This window comes from Hakea prostrata, chromosome 1, assembly GCF_041222555.1.
Source record: "Hakea prostrata isolate BN-2017 chromosome 1, UWA_Hpros_2, whole genome shotgun sequence".
Lineage (NCBI taxonomy): Eukaryota > Viridiplantae > Streptophyta > Magnoliopsida > Proteales > Proteaceae > Hakea > Hakea prostrata.
Window position 1 is genome coordinate 40,978,927 of NC_142600.1, and position 23,574 is coordinate 41,002,500.

General features: G+C 40.0%; 3 protein-coding genes across 6 annotated transcripts; all 3 read left to right on the plus strand.

The window, feature by feature from the left end:
- The first annotated feature begins 8,469 nt into the window (after positions 1–8,469).
- LOC149028961 (uncharacterized) lies at positions 8,470–10,280 on the plus strand. Its single transcript, XM_089137158.1, has 3 exons — positions 8,470–8,672; positions 9,187–10,001; positions 10,183–10,280. Exons 1-3 carry the CDS (start codon positions 8,470–8,472, stop codon positions 10,278–10,280), a joined length of 1,116 nt encoding a protein of 371 aa, XP_088993284.1.
- A 39-nt stretch (positions 10,281–10,319) lies between these two features.
- LOC149028962 (uncharacterized) lies at positions 10,320–11,626 on the plus strand. The gene is made up of 2 exons (XM_089137256.1): positions 10,320–10,692; positions 10,875–11,626. The coding sequence occupies exons 1-2, from the start codon at positions 10,320–10,322 to the stop codon at positions 11,624–11,626; spliced, it is 1,125 nt and encodes a 374-aa protein (XP_088993382.1).
- A 4,774-nt stretch (positions 11,627–16,400) lies between these two features.
- Positions 16,401–23,517, plus strand: LOC149028963 (uncharacterized). Of its 4 annotated transcripts, XM_089139684.1 has the most exons (6): positions 16,401–16,961; positions 17,711–17,788; positions 18,450–18,484; positions 18,565–18,620; positions 19,368–19,469; positions 19,633–23,517. In XM_089139684.1, the coding sequence occupies exons 1-6, from the start codon at positions 16,542–16,544 to the stop codon at positions 19,686–19,688; spliced, it is 747 nt and encodes a 248-aa protein (XP_088995810.1). In that variant the 5' UTR covers positions 16,401–16,541; the 3' UTR covers positions 19,689–23,517. The 4 variants fall into 4 exon arrangements, with proteins under 4 accessions (XP_088995810.1, XP_088995833.1, XP_088995816.1 ...); XM_089139707.1 differs by lacking the exon at positions 19,633–23,517 and having other exon boundaries at positions 17,721–17,788; positions 19,368–19,468; XM_089139690.1 differs by lacking the exons at positions 19,368–19,469; positions 19,633–23,517 and adding an exon at positions 19,042–19,324 and having other exon boundaries at positions 17,721–17,788.
- The last annotated feature ends 57 nt before the right edge of the window (positions 23,518–23,574 follow it).

Here is a 23,574-nt window from a genome sequence, read left to right on the forward strand (position 1 = left end):
TGTGGACGAAAAGCCACCTCTGATGGTAAAGTTAGACTCTGGATAACATAGTGCCTCACAGAGAGGAGTGAATGCCCGAAAAGGTGAAGTTCTCTAAAGTAGGTACTGGAGTTGATGCTGGTTTTACTTGGCTTACCTAACAAGGTCTTGTTTGAACATTTTTATAGTTTGAAGAAGATACCATACAGTGGATGACGATGGCTTGATCTGATTCCCAAGGGGAGAACCAAGCTTGTGCGTTAAACAACTGACTTTAGATGATAGAACACAATGTGTAAAGCACAGAGAAACCAACGGTAAATGTAAATAAAAGGCTCGGCAAAGTAGGCCTTGGTGGTTTGGTGGTGCAAGTGAGTGACTAAAAATTGGGGTCCCATGACCAACAACTATTTGAGTTGGTGTATTTCTGAAAATGGTAGAAGCAGGCCATGGTGGAAAGAGTGAACATGGTAAGCACATAGTTGGGCGCTGAAAGTGGGTTCATGGGTTTGAGATCGATATTGATTTAAAACTAATTCACATGATGATGGAAATGGAATAAAACATTTTGTTGTTGATATGATTTCTATTTTAGCATGTTGGTGTAATTTTATGATTTTTATCTACGCTGCAATGTATTAAAGGATAGAGATTTATAAAAATAAAATAAATAAATAAAAATCAATAGTCCTAACCAATGTCATTGCCCCCACATCCTTGTAAATTAAAAAAACTTAAATACATCCGTGACCCTTGTAGCTCGCATTGATTTTTTTTTTTTTTTTTTCCTTTCATTTTCGGTAGAACAAAAAGCATTGATTTCATCTTTACATTTTTACGTGTCAGTTTATTCTTATTAAACAAAGAAAGAAGGGTAATACTCAACAGCAAAATTTCTCAAAAAAAACGTGTTCTAAGTGAAGAACTCATGTTTTATCAAATGTAGAAATTGTAGAACATTTACATGATATTTAAAGAAAATGAAAATCTAAACTTTTACAAATATCCGCTTTCTGTTTTTGTTTGTAAAAGTTTAGATTTTCAATTTCTTTATTTTATGGCCCGCAATGGCAAGTCTCTCTCTTGATTCATTGACATCCACTTCTTGGTAGTGGTACGGTGACAACCACCGCTTAGGGTAGATTTATCATGATTCATCAATATCCACTTTATGCTTTTATTGGTAACAGTTTAATTTTTTATTTTTATTTTTATTTTTATTGTATTTTACGGCCCACAATGGCAAAATCTCCCTCTCTCTTGATTCATCAGTATTCATTTTTTTTAGTGGAGAGGCCACAAATACCTCTAAGTGTGTTTTTCCTTGTAAAAGTTTAAAATATCCCCTTTTTCGTTGTTATTGCCAGTAATAACAAAAAATCTCTCTCTTGATTCATTAACATCCACTTCTTGTTGGTGGGGAGGTGACATACATCTTTTAGGCTCTTTTTGGTATCAATTATCATTGTCAATTATGAGAAATTTTCATTATTTTAAATTGTTTGGCATCTATTCTGAATTTTATTTTTATTTAAAATAATAGAAAAACCTCCAAAATCCATAATGAACATTTTGTCCATTATGGATTATGATGAGAATTTCATTATCTTCATTTGTGTAAGTTTACTTAAAGTTCTATAAGTAAGATGAGGGTAAAATAGTCAATACACATTCTTTTATAACAACCATACTTTTTCCTTCTTTTCTCACTTGTTTACTATCATTTTTAACAATTTTTTATCTTGACACCAAACTTATTTTCCATTTCATAATTTATTTTCTATAAAATTCACCAAACCATTTTTCATTCTTGACCAAAAATGAATTCTTGTACTTATTTATTTTAAATAGGCATAATAGAGAATGAAAATTGATACCAAAAAGAGCCTTAGTGTAGATTCATCATGATTCATCAATATCCACTTTTAAAATTTTCTTTTTTTTTCTTCATTACTGCCCAAAATGGCAAAATTTCTCTCTCTTCATTAATATCCACTTTTTGTTAGTAGAGAGGTCAGAGACACCTCTAAGTGTTTCCTTTCTCCGTAAAAGTTCAAAATATCTTATTTTTCTGTCATTGCCCACAATGGCAAAAAGTCTCTCTCTTAATTCATTAACATTCATTTCTTGTTACTGGAGAGGTGACAAGCATCTCTTAGGGTAGATTCATCATAATTCATCAATGTCCATTTTCTGTTTTTCTTGCCTATTGGTATGGGTGATCTGGAGCAAACCGCTGGACCAGGATGGGTTCGCCTAGAACGGACCATGGGCTTCAGGATCCATGTGAGCGAGACTTTCCAACTAGGCAAAGGCGCTTCTCAGACGACGGCAGGCAAGGCAGGTGTAGCAGAGCTCAATGACAAGCACTACCGCCCATCAGCTTTCTAGCTAGCCCAGTGACAAATAGAAAACTTGGAGTATCCCTTCTCAGGCGTCGTCCTTTAGCATTAAATTCAGCAATAAATGCCCAAGGCCCCATTTAATGATCAGGACAGCATGGAAGCTTCTGATTTGCCTTGAAGCTGTCTCGAGTACCGTGAGGACTCTTTTTGTCCCCTCAGCCAAGGAACAGCGTCACATCAGCGTGATACTTGAGTTGACCCTCTAATTCACAAGGGGAATCAATATCTGTCTAGAAAGCTACTCCAACTAGAGAGCAACGTCATCCTTGCTCAGAAGCCATCTCCACCATCGGATCCTTCCTCAAGGAATCCACTCGCCATTACAAACGAAGAGAGGTCGCAAGTTCGTTATAAATAAACAATGAGTCGCCCAAGTAGAAACACATGCTCTCCAGCCATTGTTCTCCCTCTTAACTCCACCAAAAACATTCCCTTCATTAATCTCCTACATCATCTTTGAGCATTTATTCTTCAGAGAGGGATTCTCAGTGTCTTCTTCAAGGACTGGCTTAATCATTGGAGGTGGCTTCCCGTCCTCAGAGGCGGCCCACTCTCACTTTTGTTTTGATCTCAAGAGAACCAGGAGAACCGGATTCAAGGTGAACCCGAACCAGACGAGGAAGTTGATCCTCCCACAACATTTGGCGCCATCTGTGGGAAGCTGCTAACAAAAAGCTTGGTAGCTTTCCTTGTAGCTGAGTAAGTGCTGAGATGGTTGGAGAAGAGTCACCAGACCGAGTGTCCAAATCTCAAGATCCTCATCGTCCAAAGAAAAAGGGACTTAATCGGAAGGCTGGAACTCGGAACTCGAAAGATATGCAACCCTTTGTGGGACGTGAACAGTAGGAGATCGCCCCTGATCCTCCTACTGATCTTCCCCCACTTGAGTTCGCCCCTGTTCTGACTTCCAACCGCGAAGCACCTCCTAACATATAGCAGATGATGTTCGAGATGCTCAGTTTCTTACACTCCATGGCAACCCAGGGAGGACACTTTAGACCTTCTCCGGTCCCTACCACAAGGTCCTCCTAAAATGGTAACCCTACCCTTGTCGGTGTTGCTGACAAAGCTCTGAGAGATGACGGCAACACAAGCCGTCCTCGACCAGCTAAGCACAAAGACAAGGGGAAGAAGGGAGCAACCAGGAAAGGAGGTAACGGGTCTGTCTTAGACAGGCTCGGGGCTCTCAACGACACTTTCTCTTGTCTAGGAGTTATCACCAGACGTCCTTAGGCTCCAGGCACCAGAAGGCCCCCAAAGGAGCATGTGGCGGAGTCAAAGGGTCCTCGTAAAAGCACTGCGACCTCCGAAGCATCTGGGTCCATTCGTGACGAAAGTCTCTATCAGCAGGTCCAGAACCTGAACAAACTTCTTTTCTGGTTGGACAAAAAGGTCCCTGACGAGGTTCAATTAACTCAGGATCCTTTCGTTCCGGAAAGAATGGAGGCTCCCCTCCCTATAGGGTTCCGTACACTAACTTTTACTTCATACAATGGGACTACAGACCCTATGGCGCATATAAGTCATTATACATCTATCATGACTATGTGTTGAGGTGGGGACTCCATAAAATGTAGATGTTTTCCTGCGTCGCTGACGGGTCTTGCCACCACCTGGTTTTCCAGGTTACCTAGATATTCCATACACAACTTCTCGGAGTTGGGATACTGTAAAATCCAGCCCTATCCTAACCATGACCCTAACCCGGATCCACTGTTGTTTTTAGGTCCGAAGACCCGAAGTGGTGGTAGAAGCAAGGTCCGATGCGTCGACTGAAGTTGCCGTGTCGGTGGCTGGCGACACCACCGACACGGCGACAATTGTCGAAATATCGAGCGACTTTTCGAATGAATGTCGACAGACGACCATGGGGTGATTTTGAGAGTGGTTTGAACTCTGACGACCACAAATCTTGAAATGGGTTTTCAGTCTTTCGATATGGTGCTTCGTTCGAGCCGATTGATCCAACTCATTTCTTCTTCAGTTCTTCCACCGGAATTTGCAGGTGCTGCGTGCTGGTGGAGGAGCAGGAGCTAGAGGAGGTGGAGGTTTGGTGGTGCCGTGGTGGTGGGGAAGGTGGATTGGGTGGTGGAGTTGGTGCAGGAGGTGGTGTTGGTGGCACAGGTGCTGCCGCTGGTTCTGGATTTCCCAGATGCATGATACGGCAAGGTGCAAAGGGGGTATCAGGCTATCAGCAAAAGGGTTACGGTCATAGACCTCAAGAATGTAAGAATCTTGCCTGAGTAATTCATAAAAGAGATGTAGATCTCCCACCTAAGCTGCATGGATCAACCTTAGATGCGGAATTCTCCTGAGCTTTTCATACGTGAGCTCAACATCTCCCAACTGACCTGCATTTATCAAGCTTTCACTCATGGGAACAAGCAACAAGATAAAGTGCAGTAACACTTTTGAGGAAATTTAGAGTGAAGAGAATTCCTGTTAGCAAAACCAATCACGGAATTCTCCTGAGCGTTTCATATGCCCTTAAGTTGATTGGAGTGAATCAACAAAACGGCGCCGGAAGGCCCAGAACCGATAGCTGCATCTTTGAGACTTCGCCCATGCTTCGAAAATGTCGACCGTCGGCGATATATCGCCAACTGTCGGCGATATATCGCCAATTGTCGGCGATATATCGCCGATAAAATGTTAAAGTCGGGTCGCTGGGGGGATGTCATGTCGCCCCCAGCGACACCTCGATATTTCGCCCTATGTCGGCGATTTATCGCCGACACAAGGTACCATGGGTAGAAGAGACTTGTGGACCCTTTTGATTGATAATTATGAGTCAGAGACCGAGCCCATGGACATTGACGATGATACCCCTTACTTGAGTATATTGTCGGTGTTTAGTGAAAATCTGCGTCGGAGAAGAATGATTTAGTTGAAGTACCTAATGGACTCCCGTGCACAATCCGAAGGTATTGCCCGAAACTAGACTTCTTGATTGAATTGTAGAAGAAAACCCCATTCAATTTGACCCTGTATAGCCCTCCAAATCCCTGTCCGAAGTTGCTGAACTAAATCTGATATTCTGTTGAATTCTGTTTTGGTCGATCATCTTTGGTCGATGCCATCGACCAAGGACCATCGACCAAAGTTTCCCAGACTCGAAGTTAATGATTCTTTGGAATATTCCCTATTCTATTTATACTAGCCTCGTGTTTTGAGCCCTATTCCAATCATTATCACTCCTGAGAACGTGGGGAGAGCTTCCCAAAGCACCTCCTAGGTATTTGTGAAGAAGATCCCACCAAAAATCATTGTTAATCATTGTTCCTTGTCTCCATCAACAACTACAAGGTATGATTCATCACTCCCACTTTCTATTCTATTCTTTTTTATCATTTTCTATCCCTCTCTTGCTGTTGAGACCTTGGAGATGGTGCTGCAACCTTGCAACCATCACTCCAAGTGTCCACTCTTGCTTCACCTATGATCCTCTCACTTGTCTATTGATGTTATGTTCTCATTTCAAGCCTTTCATATGCATTCTTTGATTTTCTTCTTAACTTCATGCCTTCTTGTACAAAACTGAGGTATATAGTGTGCTATGTACATGTTTATCACTAGCATATGATCCTAATCAAATTCTTATAAGTTTCCTTAGCTAATGCATGCCTTTCCAATGCAAATGCAATTAATTTCAATCCATGCTATGATGCTTGTCTATTGAACTTAGTAGTCTAATTTGGGGCTTTCTATTTAGACCATTAGATTATGTTAATTCCTTGATTTGTAGTGTCCTCATATTGTTCTTAAGCATCCCTCCAAGTTCCGGATCGATCCGAACCCCGGAAGACCAATTTTCAGACCAAAATCCCCAAAACCCATTATGCAACCCCGAAGACATTTTGGTCGATCCTCTTTGGTCGATGCCATCGACCAAGACCATCGACCAAACTTGTTGCTGACAGCAACCTCAGCCAGTTTTGACCCGTTCAACATCCGATCTTCCCGATTACTTCTCTAACCTCTTATTTATGTTTGTTTAGGGTCTTAACACTACTTTTGGATCATTCTGTGGTAATTCTTGATTCATCATCAACTCAACCTAAGGTAAGGATGGTTATCTCCATAAACACATAGGCCATGAGCTTATGTTTGGTGCTTATACTTAGTGAACATAGTCTCTTAATTGCTTTTGATTTTTATAAGACTGCTATACATGTTTTAGAACAGTAGTATTGTGATTTCATATACTCTTGTAATAATGATTTATTATTCTTGTTACTAGTATTCATGATGGATCATTTCAATATTATGATTTAACTTTTATCATGATGATGTATCAAATGTATGAGATATGATGGACTTGAGTATGTGATTGCCCAGGTATAACTTGGGATTGGGGAGTGTCCTATTGATGTTTTTGTCCTTGGGCATCGGAGGGAATAGTATGGGATGTTCTCTAAAGGTGCCTATCGACACTTTCCCGGGTTATTGGATGACATACATAGGATTGTCTAGTTGTGTGGCTAGGATTATCCTTGTCGTGTCAGACCCGAATCGAAAGGGCATTGAGACCGAATGACCCGTGGTAGTGTATGGTTTGATGGGCGCTCAAGACCGGTAACCAACCCGGGGGAGGACATAAACCATGCTACGGATACCCGAAAGGGGCCATTTATTGGTAGGGTTGCAAATAGCTAGACTTGGGCTCACGGGCGCTCAAGACCGGTAACCAACCCGTGAGAGGACGTGAGAGCTTCCCATTTACTATTTGTTGATGACCAATAGGGTTGATGAGTCCGTAATCCGGGATTACGCTAACTCTAGTGTGAAGGATACCGAAAAGGATCGCCTGGGGCGAGGAATGGACATATCTGGATCTGAGTTGATATGACTGAGTAGATGACTTGCATTGGGCTAGACTTTACCTTGACATGCGCCAATACTTATACCAAATGGTGATGTGAGAGAGTGGTGACCGAATTCCCTACCATGGTTTGAGAGGACTTTACCCAACTACTACGGCAATCCCAAAATACGGAATTGGTTGAGGGAGAGTGACTGACGACCCAAAGAAGTATGGTGCTATAGCTTAAAGCATGTCTACCATAGAGACTAGCATTCATAGAGTTAGAATCATACTCGCATATTAAGTTTCATATCACATTGCATTATGTTATGATTCGTACTTATATGAATTTGAATTATGGAATACTGCCTTGCTGAGTTCTTTTGAACTCATTCCTTTTGTGCAAATGTTGTTAGATTTTCCCGCAGGTATCGAAGACTCTGATGGCACACTCTACGAGACGGACTTTGATCCCTCATACTACCCTCCGGGTGGTAGCTACGGTGAAGATCAGAGTTATGGTGCCGAAGAGGATTACTCTACGTACCAGGGTTAGCCCCACTATGGTGAGGGAGCGGCTGTGCTGGGCTTTCTTCGTCTACACTTATGAGGAGACAATTATTAGGATAGAAGAAACCCTTGCTTAGTGCCCCATTTCCCTGGGTTATTGTTAAACATTTGGGATATGTAATTAATTTTCTTTGAGTTACTCTTTAAACATGGGATTGTAACTTCACTTGATTTTACTACTTTTCCGCTACCTTGAGAGAGTGACTTTCACTCATTTTCTCATTCTTATGATTACACTTATACATTTAGTATCATTTATTTCCGCACTCTGATTATTTGATCTTATCTTATTCATGATATCTATTATTTATTGTTTTTACCTTCATTATTATTGTTCATGATTGTGTTATCGCGTATGTGGGAGGCATGGTCCCTCGATGCTTGATCCTTGGACTGTGGATCACATTCCCGGGTATGCCAGATAGGGTACCGGCTAGGTGGATGTGACAGATACAGCTTTGTAGCAAGGTTCAAAAGTGGTATCAAGAAGGATAAAACTGAAGACAACTTGTTGGCCCTCAAACAAGGACCACATGAGTCCATCAGAGATTTCATTTCCCGTTTCAATGGCATCTCAATGATGATCAAAGACCTTGACGATAAGGTGGTATTCACTGCTTTTAAAAGAGCAGTCACCAGCGAGAAGTTGATCACTTCCATTGTTGAGAAGAAGCCGAAAACCTTCGCGAGCTTCTCAACCTGGGATATGAAATGGCAATGGTGGAGGAGGTTCTAGAGGCTAACCGAAGTCACTACAAGGATCAGGAGGGCCCACCTACCCAGAAAGCCCTAGAATCCAGCACCAAATCCCGCTTTGTGAAAAGGGAGCCCAGGCCCAGGCAGGAATGGCGTGGTAAGAAAGTGGTGGATGAAGATGAGAAGCTTTTACTCCCCTCAACAAATCACGATCCGAGGTCCTGATGCAGATCTGTGACTCAGGGGACTCAAGACTGTTGAAAACTCCAAGAAAGATGCAAGTGTGCCCAAAAAATAGGGCAGACATGGGAAAATACTGCTAGTACCATAAAGATAGAGGACATCATACCAATGATTGTCGTATGCTGAAAATCGAGATCGAAAAGCTAATCGCCAGAGGACACCTAGACTAGCATGTGAAGGGTTCCCATCACTGAGAAGCCGTAGCAGAACACCACCTTCTGACGGAGTGGGGTCTCGAGGGAAGGTTCCTATGGCACCAAGGGATGAGGATCTTCCTCGAATAAATACCATATTCGGAAGGCCCAACCCTGGGTCGGTCAGCCAGATGAGTTAAAGGACTCGCATAGTAAGCGCTGTCAATCCTACGGCCATAACACATTTCGTCCAAAGTGAGCTGATCATCTTCGCCGAAAAGGAGCTCGATGTATGTACCCCGCACGAGGACGCTATTGTCATCAAGGTCAGGTTGGCAAATCATATCATTTACAGGGTCTCGGTGGACACAAGATCATCAGTAGACATCTTGTCTCTGGATGCATTCCGCATGCTCAAAATAGACCAAGAGGCCCTCCAATCAACAACAACCCTACTTTATGGCTTTGCAGGAAGTTCCACAACTGTTGAAGGGAATATACAACTGGATCTGACTGTGGGGATTTTTCCCCAGCAAGTCACTGTGCCCACCATGTTCATGGTCGTGCGGAACCTCTCAGCTGACAATATCATCCTGGGGCATCCTACGTTGACAACGCTAGGAGCATTGATCTCCCCTAGGCATATGATGATGAAATTCCCCACGGTTGAGGGAGTAGGGACTTGTAAGACCGATCAGAGGCAGTCCAGGATCTACTACTCGAATTTCATTCGAAAACAGCCAGCGACCCCTGCCGCAGGAGCCACCTTCATTGTAGAGGTGCGCGACGATCGGGATGAGGACCAGCTACAGCGGGGAGGACCAGCTACAGCGGGGAGAACCAGAGAGAATTACAAAAGGTCCCTTCTGAGCTTAACACATCCCGAGCGAGAGATGAATGTGGGTTCTGAGCAGCCAGAAACTTTCAAAGAAGAGTTGATCTCCTTCCTGTCCCAAAATGCTGATGTCTTCGCTTGGTCGGCCAAAGATATGCCTAGGATCGACAGGGGCATTGTAGAGCATCACTTATGGATCAAGAAGGGGGCTACTCCTATCATCCAAAGAAGAAGAAACTTCTCCATTGAGAAACATACCACTATTCAAGTGGAAACGGAGAAGCTCGCCAAATCCGCCAATAAAATGCCCGAAATGGTTGGCCAATGTGGTGATGGTGAAGAAAGCTAGCGGGAAGTGGAGGATGTGCACAGACTATACAGATCTCAACAGAGCTTGCCCGAAGGATTGCTATCCCTTGCCTAGAATTGATCTATTAATTAACGCAACGGCGGGACATGGAGCATTGAGCTTCATGGATGCCTATTCCGGTTACAACCAAATCCTGATGGCTTCAGAAGATGAGGTCCACACTGCGTTCATGACCAATAGAGAAAGCTATTATTATAAGGTGATGCCCTTTGATCTAAAGAATGCTAGGGCAACTTATCAGTGAGTCGTCAACAAGATCTTCAATGAACAAATTGGAAGAAACATGGAGGTCTATGTAGATGACATGCTTGTTAAGAGTGTCGATCCCAAGGATCATATCCGTGACTTGTCAGAAGTTTTTGGCGTCCTCCGAAAGCGCAAAATGCTTATAAATCCTGAGAAGTGCGCTTTTGGAGTGTCGTCCAGGAAGTTCCTAGGATTTATGGTATCGCAGCGGGGCATTGAGGCAAACCCTGAGAAGATCAAGGCAATTTTGGACATGCAGCCGCCGCGAACCATGAAGGAAGTCCAGTGTCTGACAGGAAGGGTAGCAGCCTTGAGCCGCTTTCTTGCTAAATCTGGGGAAAGCTGCCAACCCTTCTTTGCGGCCCTGAAGACCCTTAACACTATGCCAGAAATGATATGGACGGACGAATGTTAGAACGCCTTTGATGAGCTGAAAAGCAAACTGAGTTCGTCTTCGATTTTGGTGTGCCCCACCCCTAAAAAAAATCTGTTCATGTATCTTGCCTCGTCTCCAAAGCTATAAGCTCAGTGTTGGTTCAAGAAGATGAAGGCATCCAAAAGCCTGTTTATTATGTTTCTCATGTTCTCTTAGATGCAAAAACCCGATATCCTGAAATCAAGAAGATGGCCCTGGCCGTGATGATCTCTAGCAAGAAACTAAGGCCTTACTTCCAGGCCCATCCAATGACAATCCTTACCAACGCTCCTTTGAGAAAGATTCTACATCGACCGGATCTAGCAGGAAGGATGATCGTGTGGGCCATGGGGCTAAGTGAGCATCATGTAAAATTCCAACCAAGAACAACAATAAAAGGCCAGGCAGGCGCTAGCAGACTTCATTATGGAATCTGCGGCCGGATGGGATGCCAAGGAAGCCCGAGAGAGGCCATTGGAGGTTTGGACCTTGTTTGTGGATGGCACAAGCAATGCCACAGGAAGTGGGGCGGGCCTGATACTGGAAAGTCCAGGTGGCTTCGTCATCAACTATGCATTGCGTTTTGCCTTTCAGCAACCAACAACGTGGCCGAATATAAAGCATTGCTGGCAAGACTTCGCTTAGCAATCTGTTTATGCGTTCAGAACCTAAGGATACATAGCAACTCCCAGTTGATAGTAAGCCAGGTAAAGGGTGACTATGAAGCCAGGGAGGAAAAGATGGCACGTTATCTGAACATGGCAAATGGTTTGAAGGCTCACTTCAACAAATGCGAGTTTATCCAGATCCCCAGGGAAGAAAACTTGAGGGCCGACATACTGGCTAAACTGGCTTCGGCATTTCAGGCATACAAGCTTCGGTTTACCAGGAAGTTCTCCATGAGCCTAGCATCGATGCTTGAGAAATGATGGAGATCGAAGAAACAGAGCCATCCTGGATGGACGAATTGGCGGCATACTTGAAACATGATCGGCTTCTTAAAGATCCAATTCATGCCAACATTGTAAAAAGACGAGCCGCGAAGTTCACCCTGGTGGAAGGAACTCTGTATAAACGATCGATAGAAGGACTGTTTCTAAAGTGTGTATGCCTAGCAGGTGCCCAGTATGCATTGGCAGAGGTGCACAAGGGAATCTGTTGAGTTCACATAGGGGCTAGAGCTTAGCTTTCAAAATCTTAAGGCAAGGACTTTACTGGTCGACCATGATTAAGGATGTGCAAGACTAAGTTCGTCACTGCGAACCCTGTCAATTGCACTCCTCAGTCCAGAGAGTCCCCGCAGTCCCTCTGGTGTCGATACTCAATCCAGTACCCTTTGCGAGATGGGGGATGGATCTTCTGGGGCCATTCCCCCTAGCATCTGGGGGAAGAAAGTTTATGATTGTAGCAATTGATTATTTCACCAAGTGGGTGGAAGCGGAAGCTGTGGCTACCATTACGAAAAGCCAGATGGAGAAATTTGTCCTCAACAAGATCATATATAGATTTGGCTTACCCAAGATACTGCTGACGGATAGTGGGACTCAGTTCGATAACCTGGCGTTTGCTTATCGAGCTGGCAAAGGAGGTGGACCACCATGGTTCCCAACTACCTGCCATATACAGGAGTTTCACCTACGCTGAGTACTACACCAAGTTTTGGAGCCGGAATCTCGATCAAGAGCATTGCCTCAAGCTCTTCAAGAATCCAATAGAATGAAAATTTACAAAAAGGTCTGAAAATTTCAAATTTTATCAACTATATTTTCTCCATCTTGGGATTTTCAACTACTTACTTTCTTCTCTTTTTCTTTTTTCTTTTTTACCAGTACCAATTCTTTTTCGTCCACCGCCCATGATGCTTTAACCGTAAAATCAGGTTTTGAATGGGTGAACCATTCGAGTCAATTCAAAAGAACTTGGACAGCAAGGGTTTGGATAAATCAATCTCGACACAGACCCGTGCATACTTATCGCGGACAGCTTGGGCTGTTGCTGAATCAATTTTAATGACCTTTCCTACCCGTTACCCCAGTATGATAAAAAATCGAGTATCAAAATACTCTATGGATACGCCAGGGAAACACACCCATACCGCCAATTTCTGCACCACTTCTTCCTCAGGATTGACATCCGGTTGCCATCTCCTCACTGATAGGTAGTGATCAGCAATACCCAAGGACCATCAACTAGGGCTCCCTGAAAAATTTCTTTGAAAGCGAATTTTGCGATATAATAATCATTACCAATATCAATAAGGTCCAAGGCTCCTGTAGGTTTCCATAGGGCTAATAATCTGCTGGACAAAAACTTAAAACCCACCGTTTTTCCTACCTGTTTAACAATCAAGGTCTGCTGCCATGGTTTCTGCAATCTTTCTTTTTCTTTTTTGGACAAAGTAATACTAGGGCAGAAAGCATCAGCATCCTTCTCGCCATCATCCTCATTCTCATCGTCTATGTCCCATTCAGAACTGGGTTGGTTCAGAAATCCATCAGCGTTGAGACCGTTGATCTCCTCAATCTCCATACCCTCTTCTTGGCTAGGGCTAGGAGAATTTCTAGTCACCATCTCTACATAAGATCATTGTACCTCCACCTAGGGGTGTCAACGGTGCGGTTTGGAGCGGTTTCAGGCCGGGCCTAACGGTTTCGGGCTGAAAAACCCCCAGCCCAAACCAGCCCATTTAAAAGATAACGGTTTCGGTGCGGTTTCGGTTTGGTGCGGTTTGGGTTCGGGTTGACTAGCGATTTGGCCTAATGGTTTGAATTCGATTTGGCTCACAGTTTGGATTAAATTAAAAATCAATATTGAAATTTATTTTTATTTTTTCCTCAGCTCCAAATCCTAGTTTCTCACACACAAAACTACAAAAGATAGAGGATGAAGACTCCAAGTAGATCCAACAATAAGTGATTGCATTAGCTTGATCCAAATCACCCTCCACTCTCAAAAAATAAAGAATTTAGATTTTTCTATCATGTGTAGACGGTGAAACAACGTTAACGATTAAGATTAAGACTTAAGAGTTAAGAGTTATCAATTAAGACTTTTAAATTTTAAAATAATAAAACTAAATGAAATTTGAAAATTAAAAAGTTAGAGTTAAGAGTTATCAATTAAGGCTTTTAACTTTAAAATAATAAAACTAAATGAAATTTGAAAATTAAAACGTTAAAACTTAAACTGTTAAACGTGTTAACACTCAACTCTCAACTACTCAAACTCGAGTCTCAACGTCTTAAACACCGAAATTCATGGATTATTAATTACATTTAAACAATACCCAAAAAAATTAATTAAATTTAATATTTTAATTTTATTTATGTAAAAGACTAACGGGCTAACGGGCCGATACGGGCTTGGCCGGGCCAGCCCAAAACCGTTCAGGCTGAGGACCCTCAGCCCAATTACGGCCCATTAAGGATTAGTTCGGGCCGGTTCGGGCTATAACAGGCCGGTTCGGTTCGGTTTTAACGGTTCGGGTTGAAAATTGACACCCCTACCTCCACCGGTGGAAGATTTACATCTGCTCCATGACCCCGCTTAACTTTCTTATTGCCTTGTTGCATCTGGTCAATTTCCTCCTTCGAAGCTCCATTCAAATTCGCTTCAACAATCGCACCTCCTGCAGCCATGATTTTTTGAAAATTTTTTCTTCTTTGCGTCTCTCCTAGTCGTAGAGAAAAAGTGGCCGATCAGTCTCGTTGCCGCCTTTCTTCTCATATTATCTTCTAGTTCGCAAGAAGTTTTTCTTTTTTCTTTTTTCTCACTAAATTGAATGAAGAATAGGTAATTTTTTAGAGCTTCACTTCAGTGTTGTGGCATTAAATGTGCAGCACCGTGAAGCCAACAGTCGAGATTTCGATCTCGACCGTCGGCTTCACATGCTGCACATTAAATGCGCAACATCAAAATCTCGACCGTTGGCTTCACATGCTGCACATTAAATGTGCAACATTGAAGTCACACTAAATTTTTTAAGTGACATTATGTATTCCAATTGCTTTTAAGTACTTTATCAATTTTAACCTCAATTTTAACTAGATTCACTAAGGGCAAATATGTCTATTTTAATTTAAAAGTAGGGGACAATTGTAAAAGAAAACATTTTAAGAGGTGGAGATGTAATACTTTGCATACAGGGGAGGTGTGTACGTAATTTGATCTAAAAATAAAGGAGATTTTTTTAGCAAACTCTCAAAATTTATTCAACACATCACCCAAATCCCCAATTACTAACACTTAGTTTTAGGTAGTATTTATTTATTCATTTCTAATATTATCTAACATCCCAAGGAACGAAGTTAGAAGAGGGAAAAACAGAAAAATATTTACGAGAGAATAGAAATCATGTAAAAGATGCAATAATGGAAGAAGAGTGATTGCAAATAGTAGAGGACAATTAAGATGAGTTGAGCATAGAATTTTGAGCAAATTGCAATAGCACCCCAAAATGGAGGCTTTAAAGCACTGACACTCCACTTTATGTTTAAAAAGCATAGAGACTCCAAAATTGGATTTTTGTTGGATATATTTATTAAATTTATCTCTGAAAACAGTTAAATTATTGGTTATCACCGGTTATATCCCTTATCCCTATAATAAACAGTGTTTAAAAGGTTTTTAGTGAAAATTTTGAAAAATTTATCCAATGAAAATATAATTTTGGGGTCTCTATGCTTTTTAAACATAAAGTGGGGTGTCTGTACTTTAAGGCCTCCATTTTGGGGTGCTAGTACAATTTGCTCTAGAATTTTTTATTCAAGGGTGTTCTTGTCTTTTTGAAAAATTTAACTTACTTACAGTAACACTTGATTGTGATTTCTTACTAGTAGAAGTATCATTAATATATTATTTTAGACTTGTATTCTTCTTATTTTAAATTCCAAAACAAGAATAACTAAAATATTTTTTTTTATAAGAAAAGTAACTTCTTAAAATTGATAAAGCCAAATTAGATAGTAAATAAATGAAATCTAATAAAAATGAGAATTTCTTAAAATTGATAACATCAAATTGGAAAGTGAATACCAAAAACTAAAAAGCAATATCAAAATCAATGGGGGTTGGTCCAAGTGGTAAGCAGCTTGGCCCGCTTAAGCAAGGTTCCGGTATTGAATCCTTGTGGATGCAAAAAATCCCCGCTGGGAGACTCACCCACCATAGTTAGGTGTACGACGTGGGTCGACGGTTTATAAACCGGGATTGGCAAAAAAAAAAAAAAAATCAAATTAAAATGTAAATATAAAAAAGCTAAAAAAAATGAGCTGTCTAATTAGGGTTGATTTTTTTTTTCTTCTTAACAACTAAGGTAATAATAATATTATTTTCTTTTGTAAAAAGGTAATATAATTTACTATAAAGAATATAAAAGTAGAAAGAAAACATTTTGAGATTTTTAAATAAATAAAATTATCATATAATCACTTAACTAAGAGAGTTTAACCTGAAGTTAAATTAATAATTTTAAAAAATATAGAAGATAAAATAATAATTAATCTATAATACAAAGAGCAACATTAATTATCCAATTGGATAAATTAGAGAGTGATAGTGTGATCACTCCCATTCTCCCCTATAGCGTTATAATCATAAATGATGTGGATTTACAAATAAAAAATAATAAAATATTAATAAATAAATAAAAATCCCCTACCTTAACCGCCCCTGAAAATTCCCCAAAATAAAGATATGTTTTTCAATTCTAATTCAGCGGCTTATCCATGCTTTGTAGCCAAATACTACATTCCTTCAACTTCGCTCTCTCTTCCCACCATGAATACTTCATAGCTCACCAGAGAAACTGTGATCCTACTGAGCGTCCCAGTAGTATACTTAATCATGACTAGCCTACAGAATATTCCTTTGAACATCTCTGGCTTCAGCAGCTCTTGTGACGACTTGGGCAGAAGGAGGATATGTTTTCGATTCGAATTCCTACCACGCTTCAATCTCTCAAGAAGAAGGATTGAGAGATTTCTCGGTAATGAATTCAAGCTTAGGGCTGTTTCTGGGAAATTGTTTTGTTTTATAGGCAGTAAAGGAAGGGAAAGTATTTTCGTGAGAGAAGAGAAGCAGAAAAAGAGGGTTGTCTTGGCCAAAGGTAACCAGGGTTTTGGATTTAACGGTGGTGGTGGTGGTGGAGGAGATAGCGGTAGCACTGCTAGGCTTATGGGCAACGTTGCTTTGGCTGTTGGTTTGACTTATCTTTCAATGACTGGGCAACTTGGTTGGGTTTTGGATGCAATTGTTTCTATCTGGGTAAGCCTTCCCCTGTTTTTTTTTTTTTTTTTTTGGCATTTGAACTTAGCTTAATCCTGTTGATTTCTATTAAGTTTCTTGTAGTTTTATGACTCCTATTCTGCTACATGAATACAACTGTGTAATGAAGTACTTAAGTGAGTTTTACACTGATAACATCGAAAAAACTTTGTGAATTTTGCTTCAGTCTAAGATAATTTGGGTACTATAGTTGATGGCTACTGAACTGAATTTCCCTTCTTTGATTACATTTGTATTAAGAGAAATTAGCTGGGGTTGGTTTCTTATTTTCCGTGTTATAGATGAATTGATCTAAATTCCTTTCTTTATAATTGAGAAGGACAATGAGATACAAGTTGTAGCTTGAAGATAGAACTAAAAAGAAAAAGAAAAGTTTCCTAGAATTAAATGATAAATATGAGATACAATGCTAATGGAATCAGAAGTGAAACTTGGACAGTTTAAACTATAAAAATACATGACAATTTACATGTAGGATCTTGGTAAATGAAATGGAGATTTCAGCAAGAAACAGCCATAATGACTAATAATGGGATTGCCATTTACACTGAAGGTCTGTTGTAACATAGCTTTACAATAACACATTAATGGGTTGGGTTTTGGGACTATGGTGTTGAAACCAACTTCTTTATTTATATGATATGTGTAGTTGAAGATAGCGTCAATTTGGATCTTTGAGATGCAGGAATTGTCGTCCTTGTCTTGACTAAGATGTTTTTCATTAATAGCTACTTGCAGTGCTTCTGCCAATTGCAGGGTTGGGTGCTTTTCTCTGGTGGGCAGGGCGAGATATTGTTCAAGACAGTGTAAGGACCTTTCCATGTCTGATTGTTTTTGCTATTTAAATATCGATATGTCTCAACTTCTATGGGGCACATAAATAGGTGGACGTGCATCAAAGAACTAGTGTCTTAATACTTAAATTCATTTTTATGGATACGATATGTTTAGTTGCATCTTTTTACCATATAGCAGATTAAGATTAAGATGGACTTCATCTGATTCCAATTCTTGATATTTTCCCCTTTCATTCAGTTATTGCTTTATTCCTTAGAAAACATCAGAAACTGTTAGCATTTAACTTGTCTGCATGGTTTTAATAATTTATTTGTCCGTAGCTCAGATCATTGTGTATTGAAACATCAATGATCATTATGAATGGTAGAATCAGGGACTTGGAACCTCAATTGGAGGTTTATTGATGATGTTACAAAAGGCTGAATTTAATCTTATGGTCTAATCCCTTATACATTTTATCTTAGCCTGTTTAAGCCTCCGAGGTCGTGTTGCATGTAGTCATTTTGATTCATTTCTTAATGCTGGCAAGAAACTGATATGGTGTCACATAATAAACCTGTAGCATCGTTGAGGTGTATTGCTTTGGAATAAATTTTTTTGGGTTTTTAATGTTGATCTATTTATTGTTTAATAGCTGTATATTGGTTCTTTGTGTGTCTGTGTTTGCAGTGCCCCAATTGCGGAAATGAGTTTCAGATTTTTAGGTAAGTTCCCGCCAAAATCTTTCTGATACTAAAGATGACATCCTTCTGTGGAAATTAATTCTGTAATTTATCTTGTGCAGATCTTCTATGGAAGATGGTCCACAGCTCTGCCCTTTCTGTAGCCAACCTTTCTCAGGTAACTACTTGTTTCTTTTTTTTTTGTGCAACTAATTCTGAGGTTTATGTTTTCTTTTGGAACAAGTTCCATGAATCTGCCTATCTCTTGTAATTAGTTCAGCCATTGGCATCTTAGTAGAAGCCTTCTCTCTGAAGTGCTGCTTCTGATCTGTCACCCCTTTCTAGACCACCCGAATTTCAAATCCCTTGCTCTGCCACCAGTTTTTAAGGAACCCCTTTAATTTCATTTCAATTTAAATATTTTATATAGTTGTGAAGTTGCTTTATACCCTTCTACCTTAGGTTGCTCAATGAAGATCACTACCATTGTAGATGAAAAGGAAAAGAGTGAAAAGCAATAAATGAAAAATGTCAAAAGGTAGGAAAAGGCAGGAAGATTCAATTTGCTAGGCTTGATTGTTACATCTTTTCATCTGCAGGAGGGTGGTGATTCTGTTTTCAGGCCTTTATTTCACCCGACTCTTTCTAATACATAACCATCTCTTGTGTACACAACATTGATAAGTTCATAGAGAGCATTGTAATTATCAAAAGATAAGCTCTGATCGACATCCCAGCATATCTGTGGTTTCAACTTATTTTCCTTTGCATCAATGGGTCCTTTCAGTTTCAGAGCTTCTATAGGATGCAAATTTTGTTTACTTTTTTTTTTTCTTCTTCTTTCTTATGGAAGCAAATTTATTATATTATCAACAATAATTATTCCCACTTATCTGGTTTCTAAGCTAACCTATATGAATTCTAGTGGAAGGCAAAGAGTTTGTGAGGGAACCTACAAAGTTCTCTTCTAACCAATCTACGACATTTGGACAAGCATTCAGTAGCTTCGCATCCCGTTCAAAGACAGGTAATTTCAATTGAATATGCTAGTTATAAGAAAAGGGGGGGGGGGAACTACATTTGTTGACTTCCATCCCTGCACTTCTTCTAAATCTAAGAGTAGCAGGTGGGCAATCCTGGAATTTCAGTTTTACTGCCTCTGACATTTTGTTCATGATTTGTGCCCACAGAAAATGGTTCTGTAACAGTTGTCGATGTTGAAGCTGAAGTGAAGGATGTGGATTGATGGTTTATCTCCAATGCCCATTAGAACCTGGTAGGCTGTAGGGAATTCTTGCATCTTAATAGTCTTTGCTTCACCCATGGGATGGGGTATTGTGTATTTCTTTCCCTTATTGAAATCTAGAGACCTCAACTTTTCCATCTTGGTAAAAACATGCCGTGCATTCATTTGGCTAACTTGGTGGTAAAATGTTGTTGTCAAGGTTATTAACTGTTCTTGTAATCTTAGTTCAGTCTCTCCTCTGTATATATGGAAAACCAACCACCAAAATATAGATAATGTTTTCTTTCTCTGTTTATTTTCTCATTTCATGTAATTAATGAGGTCATGATGCTGTCATACGTTGCCTTCCATTTTGCTTACTGTTTTCTATCATTTTCATATCATTCTGCAAAACCAGTTTATTTGCAGTAATATATCCTTTGGGATCTTTAAATTTTCAGTTTCACTACCACTTGGTTTATGCTGAAGGAAGATTAAGTTCTGTTTGAATGCATCATTGGTGCACTTGAGGTTGCCATAAAAATAGACATGCTCTCCATATCAACTGATAATCTTTCTTTTTACCAACTCTGCATCCTCTTCACCAGATGTTAGAAAATGAGAAGGAGAGAATTTCAGACACCGCTTTTACATTGGCTTAGTTCAGAGACATCCCACGAACTTTGAATAGTATCTACCCCACCACTTAACTGTTAATATGTTTTTGATTATTGTACCCGTAACTTTTTCCACCCTTTCTGATCTGATCAGTAATCACCATGCCCACACTTGTCTACAACTCCACTTGGCCTTGCAACCATTCATCATCCCCTGCCCCTGCCAACTCTGCAACTCCACTCAGCCCTACAACAACCTTTTCTCTACTGCTCCTGCCAACCCCACACTAGGCAGTTACTCTTTGCTATTTTTCTTAAGAAATTTGGCCTGAAAATTGATACAAATGTCCGTGAAAGGAGCTATTCAAAACATTTCCACTACTTTACATGTTGGAGAAACTTTGAGAACATAGGATGACCAATGGCAAAGCTACTATAACATCATTTATTTATTTACAGATGTGGAGCCTAGGAGAAGGTTGCAAGATCCTAACATTCTAAACATGCAAAAACCAACTACATACCAGATCAGATATAGGGAAGAGACTGAATTGTGGACCTGAAAATTGAATGAATCCTTACTTCCAAGACTCGGTCAAAATTTTTTCACTCCCAGGCTTAGGATGTTCATAATTAGGATTATTAACCCTCCTCCGTTTCAGTAATTATATGAACAGCTCTGCAACTCAAGACTCACAGTTCTGCTATGAATTTGCTGATAAAACGTCCAGTAGGAAACTAATGAACTTATCAGCTTCTTAGGATCCTGCATAATTACATTGATTCAGGGAATGCACACCCTGATAATCTCTGTCTCTACCCAAGTTTGTGAGGCTGCTTGAGCTAAAGAAACATCATGCTTTCACTGTTCTATGGTTAGAGTACCGTCTGTGGCTTAAGCTAAAGAACATCATGTTTTCACTGTTTTACGGTTAAGAGTACCATCCGTGGGTCACCGGAGCTCCTTTTTGGTTTGGTGAATAGTCCTCGTCAAGGCTAGACACACTGGAAGCTTGTGTGCAGGTCGCTCTGTGCAGTCATTTTCTTCCTCTTCACTTAGAGCTGAGGGTTACTGGACTTGTGCGGTAAAGCCATTTGAGTGATGGCCTAAATCACTTGATAAGTTGTAGAGAAGGAAAGGAGGAGGGAGAAGTGGCAGGCAATGCTGTGGTCATTTGAGGAGAAGATGAGAAGATGAAGAAAAAAAGGGTTATTCGGGTTTTTAGACATAAGGTTATTACAGTCAGTTCACCTTTTTTGTAAGGGCAGTTTTGCAAATTAGAATGAGTTAACCCAGTGACACTGACACTCAACTGAAAACACCTAATAGATGGACCAAGGTGTAATTTAAGCACAATTCAGGTGGTGTATGAAATATTATTGAAAGTCCATGGGATGTCCTTGATTAGGCTAACATAAATGGGGTGTCTGAAACTTTTCCTTAAAATTATAGGTTCTTAATGATTCCTGTGTTTGTAGTTGTGTAATCTTTTACTATATAATTGAAATACTGATTTTTTTTTTTGGGTGTGTTCCAACTGTCCATACACTTTTAAAGTGCACATTGTCTGGCTGGTTAGAATAACATAGTGGCTTCTAAAACAGTTTTAATTTCCATTAGTTCTTTAAGGTTTTCCCTTGTATTTAAAATGTTGCTGGTTTTTGACATTTTTCTTATCTATTTACATATAATCTTTGCATTTTGAGGCATAAAAGGAGAGAAGAATTTGAGTCCAATGTGAACTCTTGTTGTTAGCCTCACTCTTGTTTTGGACGAGTCCCCTTTGAGTTTAAGGTCCTCTAGTTGAGCAAGTCCCACATTTGGTTTGAGTGAGTCCCCAACCAACCCTGTGAGTTAAGTGTCTTTCATGATCGACCCTCGCTATCTTCTACTTCCTAATTTCTGTCAATTCTTCCCTATTTTTGAGCTAATTCATGTTATTGACTCAATTTTGTTAATGTGTTAGCTCCAAGATTCACTTTCATATATGTTCCTTTCATCATCATCATTAAGCCCTGTCCCAACTAAATGGGGTCAGCTAACTGTCATCATATATGCAACCATGAACAATTATATATCATTTTTCTTCTCCCCAAGTAATTCAGTTAGCTATTGAATCTCATCTGCTCGTTTGGCAATGTGAAAGCTCAGTAGCTAGGCTTTGTTTTTGCACAGCTTTGTACATCGGTGATTTACACATAGGGTTTCTTACTTTTTTGTTTATAGCTTGGAGTTTTTTGTTCTTCCGGGAATTCACTGAGAGAATATTGTAATGAAGTATCATCTTGGCCATATTCTTATACAAGTTTGAGTTAAAGCAGCTATATGTCAATATGTGGTTTAGCTTGAAAAAAGAAAAAATTCCATACAATTTTGTAGATTCTGATTTGACTGTGTGTTTACAAGTCTGACTATGCAACGTGTTAAATTTCAAACACAAACTGTACCATTTACCCTTCCATAGAATCAGATGTTTCCTTCTCCTGTGTGTTCATGCATCTCTTTGATTGCCAAACAACCTTTTGGTGGTCTTTTTTCAATGCTTTATTTAATGATTTGGATGAGTGTTTGTGTAGATTGAAAGGGGCAAAGAATAGACACAAGGTTTTATATAGAGAATTGTTTTTGAAAGGGAAACCAGAGTCCTAATATACAGAGGATCTTTTGTAAATGGAGGTATTTCGCCAACTACCGCCTGAGTTCAGCCCTAATATGGGAGCTTAGATCACAGCCACACATATTGGTGGAGCCTATGTGGGACTCACAGGAAATTTCACAATATGTGCGGTAAAAACCTGTCAGGAGAACACAGGAGACTCCCAATCCGGAGTTTTTATTATTTAATTTTATTTTCCACGTCGAAAACTAAATTTATTCAAAGTGAATTGGAGAGAACTCTCGTAGCCATGGTTCCACAATTTACAATGAAATATCTACCACACCTCGGAATTTCCAGATGCCAGAATCTCGGCAAAACAGTCGTGATTTGGTTGACGAATCTGAAATTGAGAGAGGATAAGGAAGGAGCAAGATTCTAGTTATTTGCAAGATTTCTTCTGATGTCCTAGCTCAGCAAGTGTGGAAAGCCATTTAGAAGGCGGTAAGCTTGGTGAACTTCGAAGCAATTGCCAATTAGACTCCATCATGAATAAACTCAACCTCCACTCGATTTGCACTTTGTCTTTGATTTAGCGGATTATCTTCCAAAGTGCATCATAGTTTTTCCCTTTACACTGAAGATTGTCCATGGTGAATTTCTTATGTGTATTTGTTTGGTTTTCATTTTTCG

Excerpts from the sequence above, each read along its gene's own strand:
- LOC149028963 (XM_089139684.1), top strand. The coding sequence starts at position 16,542 with ATGACTAGCCTACAGAATATTCCTTTGAACATCTCTGGCTTCAGCAGC. Across the intron at positions 16,962-17,710 it reads ATGCAATTGTTTCTATCTGG|CTACTTGCAGTGCTTCTGCC; the intron begins GTAAGCCTTCCC and ends TTTCATTAATAG. Across the intron at positions 18,621-19,367 it reads CTGTAGCCAACCTTTCTCAG|TGGAAGGCAAAGAGTTTGTG; the intron begins GTAACTACTTGT and ends TATGAATTCTAG.
- LOC149028961 (XM_089137158.1), top strand. The coding sequence starts at position 8,470 with ATGGCAATGGTGGAGGAGGTTCTAGAGGCTAACCGAAGTCACTACAAG. Across the intron at positions 8,673-9,186 it reads TCAACAAATCACGATCCGAG|GGTCTCGGTGGACACAAGAT; the intron begins GTCCTGATGCAG and ends TATCATTTACAG. Across the intron at positions 10,002-10,182 it reads GGTTGGCCAATGTGGTGATG|AAGATGAGGTCCACACTGCG; the intron begins GTGAAGAAAGCT and ends TGATGGCTTCAG.
- LOC149028962 (XM_089137256.1), top strand. The coding sequence starts at position 10,320 with ATGGAGGTCTATGTAGATGACATGCTTGTTAAGAGTGTCGATCCCAAG. Across the intron at positions 10,693-10,874 it reads AATGATATGGACGGACGAAT|ATGCAAAAACCCGATATCCT; the intron begins GTTAGAACGCCT and ends ATGTTCTCTTAG.